At 44.6% G+C, this 19,501-nt stretch overlaps 1 protein-coding gene across 3 annotated transcripts in view; it reads right to left on the bottom strand.

Moving 5' to 3' along the window:
- LOC135550375 (disks large homolog 4-like) overlaps positions 1 to 19,501 on the bottom strand; it is a 93,341-nt gene that overhangs the window by 35,439 nt on the left and 38,401 nt on the right. For 2 of the 3 annotated variants that reach the window (XM_064981103.1, XM_064981101.1), the window contains exons 2-3: positions 14,920 to 15,081; positions 5,650 to 5,706 (exon numbers count right to left, since the gene is read on the bottom strand). In XM_064981103.1, the coding sequence (XP_064837175.1) occupies positions 5,650 to 5,706; positions 14,920 to 15,081 (219 nt within the window). The remainder of the gene's footprint in view (positions 1 to 5,649; positions 5,707 to 14,919; positions 15,082 to 19,501) is intronic. The other variant, XM_064981102.1, reaches the window with a different exon arrangement.

A 19,501-nucleotide genomic window follows, 5' to 3' on the forward strand; every position in this document is an offset into this window, starting at 1 on the left:
CCACTTCCAAGCTTGTCTGACTCTACAGGGCTGTCACTTTACTACAGTATCACTGGGACCAGAGAGCACATATTTAACGGTTAATTCAATATTCTTTTTCTCTCTCTCTCTCTCTCTCTCTCTCTGTTATGTCTGTGTCCTCCCCTTCCCTCCTCACTTCCTCCCCACTCTGCTGCAGTCAATAAAGTAAGCACCATGGACAGCAACACAGGACAGAGATGGAGCGCTAAGTAAATGCATAAGTGCACGCACACACACACACACACACACACACACACACACACACACACACACACACACACACACACACACACACACACACACACACACACACACACACACACACACACACACACACACACACACACACACACACACACGCACACACACGCACACATGGGAGTTATGTAAGGACATGCAAAGCTGACATAGTCATTGTGTGTGTGTGCCATTCAGAGGGTGAGTGGGCAAGACAAAAGATTTAAGGGCCTTTGATCGGGGTACGGTAGTAGGTGCCAGGCTTCACCGGAATGAGTCAAGAACTGCAACGCTGCTGGGTTTTTCACACTCAACAGTTTCCCACGTGTATCCAGAATGGTCCACCACCCAAAGGACATCCAGACAACTTGACACAACTGTGGGAAGCATTGGAGTCAACATGGGCCAACATCCCTGCGAAACGCTTTCGACACCTTGTAGAGTGGAAGGTTAAGAAGGTGTTCCTAATGTCTTGTACACTCAGTATATATGCACAAGTGCACGCGTTCACACACACAAGCACACACACACACAAGAGTTATGTAAGAACATGCAGAGCTGACAGCCTCACTTTGGTAAATACAATACCTTTCTCCCCCTCTTACCTCATTTTCTCTCACTTCCAATTACAGGGCCCACTCTACTCTCTACTCTCCCTCCCACTACCTTCCCCCCTCGCCTCTATCTAATGCTGACGATTCTCTCCTCTTCTAGCGCGCATCGTCTTTGCCTTCCTCTGCTCTCTCCTCTCCTCTCCCCTCCCCAGTAGACCCGAGCTGCTCCTGCACAGTAATTACATTGGAGCTGCAGGGACGCCTTTAAACATTTATTAAAGAAAAGTAAGGAAGATGGAGAAAATGAATATACAAGTCAGATACAGAGAGGAGTGCAGAGAGAAAGAGGGAGGGGAGGAGAGAGGCAGGGAATAGGGAGAATGCAGGGCCCCGGTGGAATACACTAGAGAACATTTTTAATTGAATTCCTGCAGAAATAAATGACTGGGTTACTTTACTGTAACCCAAACATGGCAGTTAATCTGAGGGTCAAACGAGTGAACTCTAATAGCATACATTACATGGGAGGTGAGGGAGAGAGGGAGGATGCTGAGCACAGGGCGGGGGAGCAGTTGAGTGATAGAACAGTATAGTGTAGTGAGTAAAGTAGGCTAATGTTCAGTGTAGTGCAGTGGATGGGGGGAGTAGTATTGGGTAATAAGGATCAATATAATCATGTATAAAGAAGGGTTAATAAAACAAAAACACCCCATTGGATTGGCGCTGAAAGCCAATCTGTCAAATTCCTGTCAGAAGGCCCTATCATAAACAGGTCTAATTTAGACCTAATTCAGACTTGATTTAGATCTCTGACTGAAAACAGTCTTAAGGGCTCCAAGCCAAAGCACCGTGACGCTGGTGCCGTCATCTCCATAACTGAGGAGGAGGGTTAAGCCAGCATCCTTACAAAAAAACGTCAAATTAGCGGTTTGACATGTTGATCTTAATTTTGACGTGTAACCATATGTTCACACGTATTACATTTAGAGTTCACCTGTTAACACCACCTTTCACTAGTGATATGTTCACGTGTTAACACCACCTTTCACTAGTGATATGCTCACGTGTTAACACCACCTTTCACTAGTGATATGTTCACGTGTTAACACCACCTTTCACTAGTGATATGTTCACCTGTTAACACCACCTTTCACTAGTGATATGTTCACATGTTAACACCACCTTTCACTAGTGATATGTTCACGTGTTAACACCACCTTTCACTAGTGATATGTTCACCTGTTAACACCACCTTTCACTAGTGATATGTTCACGTGTTAACACCACCTTTCACTAGTGATATGTTCACGTGTTAACACCACCTTTCACTAGTGATATGTTCACCTGTTAACACCACCTTTCACTAGTGATATGTTCACGTGTTAACACCACCTTTCACTAGTGATATGTTCACGTGTCCGAAAACCACGTGTTTTTTTTCTCACATGATTTTGTTTTGTAAGGGCAGGGCCATCTCCCGTTGCCATGCCAACCCACTGCAGTGCTTCCTGAGGCGATCCTACCCATAAAGCATAAGAACAGTGCAGAATAGGGCAGGAGTCCTCAGTGTTGTTTGCAAACTGAGCACATTTAAGCACCTAGCAGCCAACGACACCACAACTGCTGCCATCTGCCTATAAAACCACATCAATGTCTTCCTGTCAATACAGAGGCAAGAGTGTGTGGGTGCGGGTGTACGTGTGTTGGGGGAGATATTTATTGGATCACTGCTGACTGTCTGGGGAGGTGAATCCCTAAGGCGCACTCTATACAATGCAGCATCACACCCCAGCTCATATTGACACACACACACACACACACACACACGCACACGCACACGCACACGCACACACACACACACACACACACACACACACACACACACACACACACACACACACACACACACACACACACACCATATGGGGATAAATGTGTTAAAACCTTTTTTTCCGCACTCCCTCCTCACCCTTCCTGCCTTCTACATTTCTTATGAGCTGCATATACACTCAGTGGCAAGTTTATTAGGTACACCATCTAGTACCAGGTCGGACCCCTCTTTGCCCCAGAACAGCCTGAATTATTCGGGCATGGAAACATTGCTCAATTGTTATTAAGGGACTTAACGTTCCCCACACCATTACACCACCACTACCAGCCTGTACCGTTGACACCTGGCAGGATGGGGCCATGGACGCCAAATCCTGACTCTGCCGTCAGCATGACGCAACAGGAACTGGGACTCGTCAGATCAGGCAATATTTTTCCACTCCTCAATTGTCCAGTGTTGGTGCTCGCGTGCGCACTGGAGCCTCTACTTCTTGTCTTTAGCTGATAGGACTGGAACCCGGTGTGGTTGTCTGCTGCAATAGCCCATCTGTGACAAGGACCGATGAGTTGTGTGTTCCTAGATGCCGTTCTGCACGCCACTGTTGTACTGCGCCGTTATTTGCCTGATTGTGGCCTGCTTGTTCGCTTGCACAATTCCTGCGATTCTCCTTCGACCTCTCTACAACGAGCTGTAGGACTGCTCAATGTTTTTTTGTTTGTTGTACCATTCTCTGGAAAATTCTAGACACTATCGTGTGTGAAAAGCACAGGCCACAGGCCATTTCTGAGCTACTGGAACCGGCATGCCCGAGCTGGTCTCCAAGCATTTCATATTATGTTGTATGTAAATCCGAGACACTCCATTTAGTATGATATGTTACGTTTTGTATGGTATGTATTAATTTATGGATGGCCATCACACTTTTTGTATGATATGTTACGAATTCTAGCTAGGTGGCTAATGTTAGCTAGGCTAGAGGTTAGGGTTAAGTGTTAGGTTTAAGGTTAGCGTTATGTTTAGGAGTTTGGTTAAAGGGTTGAGTTTAGGGCAAGGGTTAGGGTTAGAGGGAAGGGTTAGCTAACATGCTAAGTAGTTTCAAAGTAGCTCAAAAGTAGTAAGTAGTTGAACATTTGGCAATTAGCTAAAATGCTAAAGTTGTCCGTGATTAGATTCCAACTTGCAACCTTACGTTTACCATATAATGTCTAGTCTATGAGACCAAGCTGGCGCGCCTGGCATTATCAAAGTCACTTAGGTAACTCTTAGGTAACTCTTAGGTAACTTGTTTTGCCAATTCTAACGTTCAATCGAACAGTAACTGAACGCCTCAATGCCAGAATAATGGTCCAACAGCAACTTCAATTTGTTCACAACAACTCATCACAACTCAACTCGTCATTAAACATATGCATCACTGTTTATGCAGCATGGTCACCTTTTCAAGGTTATAAAAAAGAGATGATAATTCCACAGTTAAACACTGCCCCCTCCTGGCCACAGTCAATCCTTGCTGCCCTGGCCGAAAGCTCCTTTGAAATATACAGTACTTCACAGAAGGATTATCCAAATTTCCATCTCATGTAGATAGATCATTGACACAGTATCACAACTGACCTTGGCAATCAGCCAGTCAAATAGACTAGGCAGCCAATGCTTCTCAGATTGGGACTAGAGGGAGTGCAGCTACGACTGGAAGTTACTTCTCGTAGCAGGTTAGGAGAGAGTTTTAACTAACCCTAAACATTTTCTCAACCTTATCCTAAGTCTCCTAACCTGCCACGTGAATTATCCTAACCTGCTGAGTAAATTACCCTAACCTGCTACAAAAACGTCACTTCCGGTCGTAGCTGTACTCCCTCTAGTCAGAACCTGCTTTTCACCACAAAATAACAATATTAGGAGCTTATCACATGTTTTTCACCTGGATTCAGAACAGAGTGAAACTTCACACATAAAAAAGTACACAGACATTAGCTAAGTGTATACTGCAGAAGATGTAACATCGCTCTGTAGCAAAAAACATCATCTGCAATGTGAGAACGACCAGTCCAGGTGATGGTTCTGTATGAGCATGACCACATTATGACCACATCACATACAATAGAGATCCTATTACATTACTAGAGGGAATATGTCATATGCCCTCAAAGTTCCACAATGGGGTAAAAATGGCAGACATCTTGGTCAGGGAGAAATCCAAAACCATTCTAATTTAATGAATGACAATAGAGGCATAGGGGATGCATTTCCTGCTTTTACTTATGCAGGAAAATAAAAGTAAGGCATATGATTTATCAGAAATTGTGTATTGGAATTATAGTCAACCTAAAATAGAGTAATATAATTATAAATACAGTTTATACAGGTTTTATAACAATTTTCTGTATGAATAGCCTCTAAAATATATGTAAAGAGATGTATTTTTCTTGGAAAAGCTGTCAGTGCTATTATCTGATACAATAGCAGTACTTGTTGCATTTACAACTTGTCTAAGTCCTATCATCAACTGATTCCAGCTAGTGTTTGGTTGTGGATTGACTTCATTGTTGAAATGGAATGTTTGCATACTGGCAGTTAATGTGAAAAATGAATGGAATCATTCCCTCAAAACTGGCTGGTTAGCTAATTAACATACATACAGTGCAGATACATTCTTCACAGTCATCGTTTTACACAATATCTTAACACAACACTGGCAAACCATGGTTGAATAACTCCCTGCCCAACATGGCTGACCTCTGGACCATCATCTCAAGGTTAATGTACATTCTAGTATTCTAACTCCTGCTCACATGTCACAGATGAGCACTATGACCACAGCGAAGATGACCTCATTATTGCAACAGTCTGTGATAAACTGCGATAATACAACCAAGCTCGACTTGCAGGACTCAAAATGATGTCACAATACATGACAAGTAAAGATGCAAGAAAGCCACTGCGTTGATGATGATGATGATGATAGAACAGAAGCGCAGTGAGCATCAGGAGGTGCTGTGCTCTTACCAGTGTGGAAACAGCAGAGGTGTACATAGGATTGTGGCCTGACGACATCAACACCGGCTGCAAAACAACAGAGGAGGGTAAAGGGTAAAGAGGAGGGGTAACTACTGGTGAGGAAGTAAGAAACCAGGAAAGGGGTGAACTGAGAGGAATCGGTATTAGCACAGCAAAGAAATCGAGTCGGGATAAAATAGTATAAATGGGAGGTGAGTAATATTAAGGCAATACACTGAGAGGTTATATTGCAGAGTGGTAGGCAGGTGAACATACAGAGAGAAGTGCCCAACACCAAACCAGGAGGAGGAGGAGTGACGTAAGTAAACAAAGGAAGGATTATACAATTATTCAACTGGAATAGAAGGGGGTTAGTATTGTTTGTTCAAACAAGGCAGAGTGGTAGGAAAGAGAGGGAAAGCCAGGCGATAAGAAGGCGAGAAACAAGAATGGAATCAGGACATGGACGTGGAAATGCAATCAGGTTTTGTGCAAAAACAATATTAAATAAAAACACAAAAAACCTGCAGTCACCATCATTATTCCTGCCATGGGGTGTAGCATTCCAGATTATAAACTGTATAATGGCTTGATCTCTCCTCGTCCAATCAGCAACTAGGACCGGAGTTATCCATTTTAAAAATAAACATTGAGGACCAGTGATGATTATTGTACCATTAAAGCCGGACTTGTTTTGGATGTCAACAAACGGAACATTTCGCCTGAAGTCAATTCAGTTTCTCCAGTGCAGAAATGGAGTTGCTGTTCCTCTTTGTTAACACATGAGGGGGCAAATGAGACCGTGATAACGGATCTAACAGTCTCAAAGTGGAGGCAACTAAGTAGGGCAGTATTCCAAAGTGGTGCAGGTGCAGTAACGTCGCACCTGCACAACTTTGTGCCCCCAGTGTCACAGGAAGGCCAAGAAGATCATCGAGGACCTCAGCCACCCGAGCCACGGCCTGTCCACCCCGCTACCATCTCGAAGGCAGCGACAGAACAGGTGCATCAAAGCTGGGACCGAGAGACTGAAAAACAGCTTCTATCTCCAGGCCAAAAGACTGTTAAATAGTCATTACTAGCAGGCCTCCGCCCAGTACACTGCCCTGAACTTCAGTTACTGTTACTAGCCAGCTATCACTCGGTGCTCAACCCTGCACCATAGAGACTGGTGCCCTCAGAAAGAAATGTCTTGAGTCAATAAGTATTCAACCCCTTCGTTATGCCAAGCCTAAACAAGTTCAGGAGTAAAAATGTGCTTAACAACTCACATACTCACATAAATTGCATGTTTAACATATATTTTTTAATGACTAAATCATCTCTGTACCCCACACATACAATTATCTATAAGGTCCCTCAGTCGAGCAGTGAATTTCAAACACAGATTCAATGACAAAGACCAAGGAGGTTTTCCAATGCTTCGCAAAGAAGGGCACCTATTGGTAGATGAAAAGCAGACATTGAATATCCCTTTGAGCATGATGAAGTTATTAATTACACTTTGGATGGTGTATCAATACACCCAGTCACTACAAAATCACACGCGTCCTTCCTAATTCAGTTTCCGGAGAGGATAGAAACCAGTCAGGGATTTCACCAGGCCAATGGTCACTTTAAAACAGTTAGAGAGTCGAATGGCTGTGATAGGAGAAAATGGATGTAGTTACTGGATGGGTGTAGTTACTGATTTTAGTTACTCCACAATGGTAACTTAATTGGCAGAGTGAAAAGAAGGAAGCCTGTACAGAAGAAAATATTCCAAAACATGCATCCTGTTTGCAGTAAAACTGCAGAAAATGTGGCAAAGCAATTCACTTTTTGTCCCGAACACAAAGTGTTATGTTTGGGGCAAATCCAATACAACACATTACTAAGTACCACTCTCCATATTTTCAAGCATCGTGGTGTCTGCATCATGTTATGGATATGCTTGTAATCGTTTAGGGCCTGGGGAGTTTTTCAGGATAAAAATGAAATGGAGTTAAGCACTGGCAAAATCCAAGAGGAAAACCTGACTTAAATCTACTTGAAAATCAATGGCATGACCTGAAAATGGACGTCTAGCAATGATCAACAACAAATGTGACAGAGCTTGAAGAATATTGAAAAGAATAATGGGCAAATGTTGTACAATCCAGGTATGGAAAACTCTTAGAGACCAGATCCAGACAGACTCTGTAATTGCTGCCAAAGATGCTTATACAAAGAATTGATTAGGGTGTGAATACTTATGTAATTTATATATATATCTGTATTTCATTTTCAAGAAATGTGCACAAATGTTTAAAAAACATGTTTTCAATTTGTCATTATGGGGTATTGTGTGAAGATGGGTGAGAATTGTTTTTATTTAGTCAATTTTGAACTGAGGCTGTAAGTCAAAGGGGTGTGAATATTTTCAGAAGTCACTGTACATCGTCATTGAACACTGGTCAATTTAAGGAAGTTTACATACTGTTTACCCACTTCATTTGCATATGCTGAATTCTAGTCAAGGTTCATCCTATATACAGTGCATTCGGAAAGCATTCAGACCCCTTTTCCACATTTTGTTACGTTACAGCCTTATTCTAAAATGTATTTAAAAAAATGTGTTCCTCATCAATCTACACACAACACCCCATAATGACAAAGCAAATAACGTTTTTTTAAATATACTTTTGCAAATGTATAAAAAAATCTAAAACTGAAATATACATTTACATACGTATTCAGACCCTTTACTCAGTACTTTGTTGATGCACCTTTGGCAGGGATTACAACCTCGAGTCTTGGAAATGATGCTACAAGCTTGGCACACCTGTATTTGGGGAGATTCACCCATTCTGCAGATCCTCTCAAGTTCTGTCAGGTTGTATGGAGAGCATTGTTGCAAAGCTATTTTCAGGTCTCTCCAAAGATACTCGATCGGGTTCAAGTCCGGGCTCTGACTAGGCCACTCAAGGACATTCAGAGACTTGTCCCGAAGCCAATCCTGCATTGTCTTGGCTGTTTTCTTAGGGTCGTTGTCCTGTTGGAAGGTGAACCTTCACCCACGTCTGAGGTTCTAGGTGCTCTGGAACAGGTTTTCATCAAGAATCTCTCTTTACTTTTCTCCATTTATCTTTCCCTCAATCCCGACTAGTCTCCCAGTCCCTGCCGCTGAAAAACATTCCTACAGCATGATGCTGCCACCACCATGCTTCACCAGGGATGGTGCCAGGTTTCCTCCAGACATGACGCTTGGCATTCAGGCCAAAGAGTTCAATCTTGGTTTCATCAGACCAGAGAACCTTGTTGCTCATGGTCTGAGAGTCCTTTAAGTGCCTTTTGGCAAACTCCAAGTGGGCTGTCATGTGCCTTTTACTGAGGAGTGGCTTCCGTCTGGCCACTCTACCATAAAGACCTGATTGGTGGAGTGCTGCAGAGATGGTTTTCCTTCTGGAAGGTCTCCCATCGCCACAGAGGAACTCTGGAGCTCTGTCAGAGTGATCATCAGGTTCTTGGTCACCTCTTTGACCAAGGCCCTCCACCCCCGATTGCTCAGTTTGGCTGGGCGGCCAGCTCTAAGAAGAGTCTTGGTGGTTCCAAACTTCTTCCATTTAAGAATGATGAAGGCCACTGTGTTCTTGGGGACCTTCAATGCTGCAGACATTTTATGGTACCCTTCACCAGTTCTGTGCCTCGACACAATCCTGTCTCGGAGCTCTACGGACAATTCCTTCGACCTCATGGCTTGGTTTTTGCTCTGACATGCACTGTCAATGAGGGACCTTATATAGACAGGTGTGTGCCTTTCCAAATCATTTCCAATCAATTGAATTTGCCACAGGTGGACTCCAAGTTGTAGAAACATCTCACGGGTGAGCAATGGAAACAGGATGCACCTGAGCTCAATACTGAGTCTCATAGCAAAGGGTCTGAAAACTTTTTATTTGTAATACTTTTGCAAGGAATTCTAAAAAACTACTTTTCGCTTTGTCATTTTTGGGGTGTTGTGTGTAGATTGATGAGGGGAAAAATGTACTCAATCAATTTTAGAATAAGGCTGTAAAGTAACAAAATGTGGAAAAAGGGACGGGGTCTGAATACTTTCTGAATGCACTTTAACTACTGCTGTACACACCGTTTCTATTCATATACTCCCATAATGTCTACATACTGTACACCATCATATACATATGTATTTATATTCCTCACTCTGACATTGCTTGTTCTAATATTTATACCTTTCTTCATACCTTTCTTTTATTTTTCTTGATGCGATTGGCGTGTATCGTTTTCTATTGTTAGGTAGACCCTGCACTGTCGGAGCTAGAAACATAAGCGTTTCCCTATAACCCCGCAATAACATCTACAAAATATGTGTACGGGACCAATCAAAGGTTATTGGATTTGATTTGTCCCAACAACACAAATGCAGGTGGCGTATTATCGGCAAGACCACAACCTGAATCAGTGATAATCTAATCCAGCCTAAATCTATACTAACCAGACAGTCCCCCGGAGGGGCGTTTGATACGAGAAGCATATACAGACAAGTAAAAAAAAGAAAGAAAAAAAGAAAGAAAGAAGAGAAATCAAGTCCCCTTAAGCCCTGTGGACAGGGAGTGTAGGACAATTCAACTGAGCTGATGATGTTTCGCTAACGTCATATCGCAAAGGTCCAAATGTGACATCGTAGACATTCTCAGTGAAGTCCCAATGATCTTTCTCTCAAGCAACTTCGATACGGTTTACGATCGTTTTTTTTCACGGTCCTTGACTCTCCCCTCCTGCCTACTGGATCACAAATAAATCCAGGAAAAGGCGGATTATATTATATCACATATCACGTCACGTCACGTCAGAGTACACAAAAAGAAATCCAGCACACAGATTGACTGAGGCACACAGGCACACTGTGAACGTCGGTCACAGAAGCATAGACGGATGTGAATGCTTGTTTCCCGAGAGAGAACGCACCGAGGGAGAGAAGGACAGGAAAAGGATGTCGAGTGATAGAAATAGACGATTCTGTATAGATCAGAGAGGAAGGTGCCTGGCATCCCTTCGACGACGAACATATCATCTGGGTGTGTATACATGTGTGTGCTCGTGTCTGTGCATATGGGTCATTGAACAGAAGTGGTGCACATTGGGTGTTCGAAGTTATTTATGACCTATTCCTCCCAAACGTCCAGCACAAGTCTTCCAACATATGTCATATAATACACACACACATATTTTGTGTTGCATATTTGACATTTCACCTGAATTGCTTACCACCCCACTAAATGTGTGAAACTGAAACTGTGAAACCACTGAAACTGTGACAAAGTTGCAATAAAGAGAGAATAATGCACAGTAGTGAACAGTAATGAACCTATTACAGATTCATTTAATAAATTGTATTTGCATACCAAATGAACAAAATAGTAAAAACATGACTTTTAACCTGATTTTCTAAACCTTACAATTGAATTAAGATAAACATCCTCTCTATTGTTCTTTGTAAAATGTTCAGTGTTGACTGTATGAATCTGAAACCTGTTGATTGATTGAATGACTTATGCATCTAATCAATTATGTTGTCAGATGTTTAAACACCTATCATTATTTTGGCAAAAATAACAGGCGTTTCGGTGTCAAGTGTCAATCATAAATAGAGGACTCTGTATGGGTACAGCTCCTTTAAGTATAGCTATTGCCATTGAGGGCTTCCACCATTTGAATGTAGTTAACTGGGTGTTGGATTCCTATGGGTTGTGAGTGATCAGCCAATGATCAGAGAGCTTTGTCTTCTTCAAATTGGGTTGCCTATGATTTGGAGCCAAGACCAAGATTAATACCAGGACATTGGCCCCAAGATCCAGATCCAGACGCAGTGAGTTGAAACCATGACAAGGTCAAGGCAATAGACCAGGGGTCCTTTCTTCAATTGTAAGAAACTCAAGTAGAGTAAACTCAAGTACAGTACAGCACATTTCAATTTGAGTCATTTAGCAGAAGCTCTTATCCAGAGCGACATACAGGAGCGATTCGTGTTAAGTGCCTTGCTCATATCCAGGTGTTAGAATGGCCAAGTCAAAGTCCAGACCTGAATCCAATCGAGAATCTGTGGAAAGAACTGAAAACTGCTGTTCACAAATGCTCTCCATCCAACCTCACTGAGCTCGAGCTGTTTTGCAAGGAGGAATGGGAAATAATTTCAGTCTCTCGATGTGCAAAACTGATAGAGACATACCCCAAGCGACTTACAGCTGTAATCGCAGCAAAAGGTGGCGCTACAAAGTATTAACTTAAGGGGGCTGAATAATTTTGCACGCCCAATTTTTCAGTTTTTGATTTGTTAAAAAAGTTTGAAATATCCAATAAATGTCGTTCCACTTCATGATTGTGTCCCACTTGTTGTTGATTCTTCACAAAAAATACAGTTTTATATCTTTATGTTTGAAGCCTGAAATGTGGCAAAAGGTCGCAAAGTTCAAGGGGGCCGAATACTTTCGCAAAGCACTGTATCTCTATGATGTCAATTGTTTCCATTGTGACTGCTTCATTATGGACAACTTTGACTTGTTTTCGACTCTAAAGAATTCTTATAGCTAACATAGGCTGAGTATCTTTCAATTGGACTGATGTACATCCCAGCAAACACATATTTTTTTTGTCCTAAAACTGTACTTAAAATATTTATTGATATTGTAGATGTTAGGTAGTGAACTTCTTACTGTGAAAGTCTCTCTCTCTCTCTGCTGCAGCAGCGACGACCACCACAGAACATCAACAGTATTTATCACGCTGTCCACGTTGTGGTTGCTCAGGTGCTGTTAGATGACAATAATAATCTCTCTGACCATTTTGAACAATGTAAACAACACAGTGTAGCAGAGAGTCTGTTGTAACTTTTTAATGTTTTTTTGTTGTTGTAAAACCTTCATTAAAGCAATGACTGAAAACATCACTCGCGAATGCAATTCCCGAAATGGAACAGTTTCGGCCTATTTATTGTTTATGCTAATTATTCACTGGTCACTTTGTAATTTTATTTTACAACTACAATGCTTGGTTACATTTCACATCATGAATGACTCGTATGCTGTGTGATGGCATGAACGAATGAATGATCGATTGATACAGTAGCCTATATAATGAAATATAGGCCTAAGTAAGGTATGGTATTAAGACTAAACAGGATGCGCTCTTAGGCCTACAGCTCGATGGTAGTTATACCAAGGATACTATACAAAGCCTACTAATAATAACGACATCACTTATTATTATAATGATGATCATAATAATAATTTTAATCATAACAATAAGATCAAGTAAAAAAGGAGGGTTGTTATTATTATAAATATACCTTTTCAGACAATTTTCAGAAGTTCCAATTCATCCCAAAGGTGCTCGATGGGGTTGAGGTCAGGGCTCTGTGCAGGCTAGTCAAGTTCTTCCACACCAATCTCGACAAACAAATCCGTTTGTAGGGACCTCGCTTTGTGCACGGGGGCATTGTGATGCTGAAACAGGAAAGGACATTCCCCAAACTGTTGCCACAAAGTTGAAAGCACAGACTAATCTAGAATGTTATTGTGTGCTGTAGCATTAAGATTTCACCTCACTGGAACTAAGTGGCCGAGCCCGAACCATGAAAAACTGCCCAAGACCATTATTCCTCCTTCACCAAACTTTACAGTGGGCACTATGCATTGGTGCAGGTAGCGTTCTCCTGGTATTAGCCAAACCCAGATTCATCCATTGGACTGCCAGATGGTGAAGCGTGATTCATCACTCCAGAGTTTGTGTTTCCACTGCTCCAGAGTCCAATGGCGGCGAGCTTTACACCACTCCAGCTGACACTTGGCATTACGCATGGTGATCTTAGGCTTGTGTGCGGCTGCTCGGCCGTGGAAACCCAAGCTCCCGTCTAACTGTTCTTGTGCTGATGTTGTTTCCAGAGGCAGTTTGGAACTCGATTGTGAGTGTTACAACCGAGGACAGAGCATCTTTACGCGCTACGTACTTCAGCACTTGGCGGTCACATTCTGTGAGCTTACGTGGCCTACCACCTCGCGGCTGAGCCGTTGTTTCTCCTAGACGTTTTCCCCTTCACAATAACAGCACTTACAGTTGACCAGGCTAGTTCTAGCAGGGCAAAAATTTGACAAACTGACCTGTTGGAAAGGTGGCATCCTATGACGGTGCCACGTTGAAAGCCTTATTGTGGTGCTCTAAACATGCGCAGATTCCCACGGGAACATTGCTTGTGCAACGTGTCTTACAGGAATGACATACATATGAGGTCGAAAAGCGTCAGTCTACCTATCCATGGTAGATACAGTAGATCATTCAGAGTGGAAGATGACCATAGCGCATGATTTCTGAGCTTTATGGGGAGGGGTGGTGGGGGAGGGGAATTTATGACAACGGCAGCAGTAAGATTTGAGTTCGATTTCCAAAAAGACCAGTACTCTAGCTTTCGAATGATATGTCACTTTCAATTTTTTTTAACCAAAAAACGGATGGGGGGGGGGGGTACCACCCAAAAATCACCAGACCCGGTCCAAAAAAATCGCTCAGAGTTTAACAGGTACAATGATTTTGTACAATATTAATTAAACAATATGTTTGTTATTGCCTTGGATTGAATTAGAACATATCATGATGTAAATAAATGTCTTAAGTTTGGAGACCTAACTGTTTATTTAAATCGTTTTTTTGGGGGGGTGGGACTTCAATTTGCCCCACTTCTGTAGAATCACCCATAATGTGCTGTAGTATTAATGTACTGTAAGGTGACTGCGTTCACGCTTGTACTCATGTCAGTAGTGTCCTTTGGCTGCATGCCCACGAGCTTTACTGTAGCCTCTATATTCTCCTTGTCTCTGAGCTTTAACGCTCACAATCTCTCTCTAGCCACAGATCCGACCAGCTTGCTTACAGATGCACTAGGGTCGGACGGACTTCCGGTGTAGATTAAGACAGGTATGTTCTCCTGAGCCATCTCTCGCAGCCCTAGTGGAGCTGTAAGCAAGTAGGGTGGATCGACGGGCTACATCTCTCCCAGAGCAGAGAGTCAAACTGTCCGACATGGATGTGTTGTTGTATGACACACAGTTAGTTGATCCTGCTGGGCGAGATGTGGGCTATTTTTGTAAGTAACACCTTGTATGTGCGCCCAGTGTGACAGCCGTGTCTGTGTGTGGGTGGTACCATGCATTGGGGGATGTGTTCGACTTGTGATTGTCTGTGTGTCCTTCTTTAAAGGGGAGATGTGTGTGTGTGGTGTGTAGTTATAAAAATGTGTGTGCGTCCTACCTTGATAGGGGAGATGTGTGTGTGCGGCGTGTAGCCATGCATTGCCTCCATGGCGGCGAGGTTCTTGTCACTCATGTGAAGCATTTCAGCACTTTTCCCTTGACCCAGATGGGCTGGACTGTGCTCCAAGGGGGGCGTCTCCTCATCCTGGTACCGGTACTTCTACAGAGAGATAGAAAGAGGATGAGAGAGAAGGAGAAAGATACGTGGGGTAGGAAGAGAGACGTGGGGGAGGAAGAGAGAGAAGGAGAGAGAGACGTGGGGGAGGACGAGAGAGAAGGAGAAAGATACGTGGGGTAGGAAGAGAGATGTGGGGGAGGAAGAGAGAGAAGGAGAGAGAGACGTGGGGGAGGAAGAGAAAGACGTGGGGGAGGGGGAGGAAGAGAGAGACGTGGGGGGGAGGAAGAGAGACGTGGGGGAGGAAGAGAGACGTGGGGGAGGAAGAGAGAGAAGGAGAGAGAGACGTGGGGGGAGGATGAGAGAGAAGGAGAAAGATACGTGGGGAGGAAGAGAGACGTGGGGGAGGAAGAGAGAGAAGGAGAGAGAGACGTGGGGGAGGACGAGAGAGAAGGAGAAAGATACGTGGGGTAGGAAGAGAGACGTGGGGGAGGAAGAGAGAGAAGGAGAGAGAGACGTGGGGGAGGAAGAGAGATGTGGGGGAGGAAAGAGGAAGGAAGAGAGACGTGGGGGAGGAAGAGAGAGAGGAGAGAGAGACGTGGGGGAGGAAGAGACGTGGGGGAGAGAGAGAGAAGGAGAGAGAGACGTGGGGGAGGAAGAGAGATGTGGGGGGGAGGAAGAGAGAGACGTGGGGGAGGAAGAGAGAGATGTGGGGGAGGAGAGAGACGTGGGGGAGGAAGAGAGACGTGGGGGAGGAAGAGAGAGAAGGAGAGAGAGACGTGGGGGAGGAAGAGAGAGATGTGGGGGAGGAAGAGAGAGACGTGGGGGAGGAAGAGAGAGAAGGAGAGAGCGACGTGGGGGAGGAAGAGAGATGTGGGGGAGGAAGAGAGAGAAGGAGAGAGAGACGTGGGGGAGGAAGAGAGAGATGTGGGGGAGGAAGAGAGAGACGTGGGGGAGGAAGAGAGAGAAGGAGAGAGAGACGTGGGGGAGGAAGAGAGAGATGTGGGGGAGGAAGAGAGAGAAGGAGAGAGAGACGTGGGGTAGGAAGAGAGAGACGTGGGGGAGGAAGAGAGAGAAGGAGAGAGAGACGTAGGGGAGGAAGAGAGAGAAGGAGAGAGAGGGGGGTTAATGCTATTAGGCATCACATATCAGGGGTAGATCGTGTTAACAACAGTTATCATTTCAATGCAGACACTGTGCCTATGGGACAAAACAGAGCCTACATCTCAGCAAAATGCAACTCATATCCATGTCAACTTTCCGTGCTTCTGTGGTTGTTACACGTTTAATGCACCAACCAAGAAAGGGCCTGAGCAATGTGATTTTTAACTCCGTCCCCTAAAGGAGGCCGGGTGGCTCCAACGTGGTTCCATTTATGCACAAAAATAACAAAAACTGTTATAGCAAACCCACAAGTGCATCGGAAGGCTGTTTTTGGACAGAAAATGGGGCCCTATATGGGGCCCTAAATGGGGCCACTATGAAGTAAGTCTAAGACCATTCTCTTCCACCACCAAATGGAGCAACACCACAGCAGCACCTACCTACCCAGCAAGATAACACTCTGTTACTAACCAATAACCATAGCTCCTACCCTACTGATCTCCAACACCTGGGCAACCTTCCAACAACTAGCCCACTGCGCTAGCCACACACTGTGGCCTACACTCAGGTAGTGACACAGAGAGCTGCAAAAGTGCATGCAATGTTTTAACACAAACACAGCCCAAGAAGGCATCATAAAGCACATTTGCTGGAGCAACCTAAGTGTTATTGTTTATGTTTGTGCACCAGTCCACAGCTAACCCGACTAGCCCAACTCCCTGGCTGTGTACACTTACACTACAGTCTGCCGTACTGTCATCAGATGAGCCTCTAACTATCCTCTCAAAACCTAGAAGATTCGAGGGGTTAACTGGGTGTCTCCTGCCTGCCTGGTGGCCTGAGATTGAGTGTGGCATTAGGATTGGTGTCACGGTGCTACCATCCCCTCTGCTCTTTTTGGAAGCAGCCAGACGGGCCGGCGAGGGAGGTGCACTGAGGAGAGGACTGGTCTCAGATCAGCTGCCTAGCAACCAGAGCAGAGCAGAGAGTGCGTTGCCGTGCCAGAGCAGGGGGCAGTCAGCACTGCTGCTGGATCACATTACACTGAGACAGCAAGACCACAAAACACACAGGGAGAGAGAGTGGGAGAGAGATGAGAGGAAGAGAGTTGGGCAGAGATGGGTAGGGGCATAAGGGGGAGAGAGTTTCATAGAGGGAAGAGGAGATATGAGAAAGAGAGGGGGAGGGGATTTGAGAGAGGGAAGAGGAGAAATTAGAAAGAGAGGGGGAGGGGGTTTGAGAGAGGGAAGAGGAGATATGAGAAAGAGAGGGGGAGGGGATTTGAGAGAGGGAAGAGGAGAAATTAGAAAGAGAGGGGGAGGGGGTTTGAGAGGGAAGGGGAGAAATGAGAAAGAGAGGGGGGGGTTTGAGAGGGAAGGGGAGAAATGAGAAAGAGAGGGGGTTTGAGAGAGGGAAGAGGAGAAATGAGAAAGAGAGGGGGAGGGGGTTTGAGAGAGGGAAGAGGAGAAATGAGAAAGAGAGGGGGAGGGGGTTTGAGAGAGGGAAGGGAGAAATGAGAAAGAGAGGGGGAGGGGGTTTGAGAGAGGGAAGAGGGAAGAGGAGAAATGAGAAATGAGAAAGAGAGGGGGAGGGGGTTTGAGAGAGGGAAGAGGAGAGAGGGGGTTTGAGAGAGGGAAAAGGATAAATTAGAAAGAGAGGGGGAGGGGGTTTAAGAGAGGGAAGAGGAGAAACGAGAAAGAGAGGGGGAGGGAGTTTGAGAGGGAAGAGGAGAAACGAGAAAGAGAGGAGGAGGGGGTTTGAGAGGGAAGGGGAGAAATGAAAAAGAGTGGGGGTTTGAGAGAGGGAATAGGATAAATGAGAAATGAGAAAGAGGGGGGCGGGGGTTTGAGAGAGGGATGAGGTGAAATGAGAAAGAGGGGGAAGAGGAGGGGGTTTGAGAGAGGGAAGAGGAGAAATGAGAAAGAGGGGGAAGAGGAGGGGGTTTGAGAGAGGGAAGAGGAGAAATGAGAAAGAGGGAGGACGGGGTTTTGAGAGAGGGATGATGAGAAATGGGAGAGGGTCAAGATAGAGGGGGAAAGAAAGAACAAGGACAAAGGTGGGAGGGGTGGAGGAGAGAGGTGATGACAATGTGTTTCAAGACTCATCCAAACCACATACTAACAGAGACAAAGAGAAGAGTGGAGGTAGAAAATATATCTACTTTGGACGTGACAACGTATGTTACTGTCAGACACTGATCTGTTTCACCTGTCCTTGTGATTTCCTCCACTCCCTCCAGGTGTCGCTGATTCCCCCCCCAGTGTATTTATCCCTGTGTTTCCTGTCTCTTCTGTGCCAGTTCATCCTGTATGTTTTTCCCAGTCGACCAGCGTCTTTCCCGTTCTCCTGCTTTTTGCGATTCTCCTTGTTCTGGTCCTCCAGGTTTTGACCCTTGCCTGTTTCTGGACTCTGTGCCTGCCTTGACCACAAGCCTCTCTGCCACTCTGTACCTCCTGGACTCTGATCTGGTTTTGACCTTTTTGTCTGTCCACGACCATTCTCTCGCCTACCCCTTTTGGATTAATAAACATGGTAAGACTCCAACCATCTGCCTCCTGTGTCTGTATCTGGGTCTCGCCTTGTGTCATGACAGTTACAGTCACATGCACTGCTAGTTAGATTTAAAGTAATTGTACACCAATGAATGCTTACTCTTAACTTAAGACATTGGAAGATAATTCAATCAATTAAATCTCTCATGTGTGGTCTTAAGGGACAGCATATCCAGGACAGCTGCTGGGCAGGCTGAGACAGCCTGCACACGACACAGCAGCTCTCAGTTCAATCACTATCGGTCATCTCCATAAAGAGATTACACAGACAAAACATCAAGACAAAAAAGACATTTGGAATCATTTGGGCTTATTAAGAGAATGTGAACCATATGTTCTAGTGTATGTGGCTTCACATTAAGTTCAGGGCTTCACTCCATTTGTTCCACTGACATTTTGGCATCTCTAGTTTCAGTTGTCCACTCATTGGCTGGGATTCAACCCAGCAAGTCTACACAGTAATGGGCTTGTGCAAGAGTAACGCCAAGCCAGCCAGCGGGAATGATAGAAAAGACCAGGGAGAGAGGGATGGAGAGAAGAGTGGGGGGGGGTGTGAAGGAGAGAAGAGTGGGTTAAGAGAAGGAAGGAGAGAACAGAAGAGAGGAGAGTGGGGAAAGAGAAGGAAAGAGAGAACAGAAGAGTGGGGGGAAAGAGAGGGAAGGAGAGAACAGAAGAGAGGGGGGAAAGAGAGGGAAGGAGAGAACAGAAGAGAGAGGGAAAGAGAGGGAAGGAGAGAACAGAAGAGTGGAGAGAGGGGAAAGAGAGGGAAGGAGAAAACAGAAGAGTGGAGAGTGGGGAAAGAGAGGGAA

Source organism: Oncorhynchus masou, chromosome 12 (genome assembly GCF_036934945.1).
Source record: "Oncorhynchus masou masou isolate Uvic2021 chromosome 12, UVic_Omas_1.1, whole genome shotgun sequence".
NCBI classification, from domain to species: Eukaryota; Metazoa; Chordata; class Actinopteri; order Salmoniformes; family Salmonidae; genus Oncorhynchus; species Oncorhynchus masou.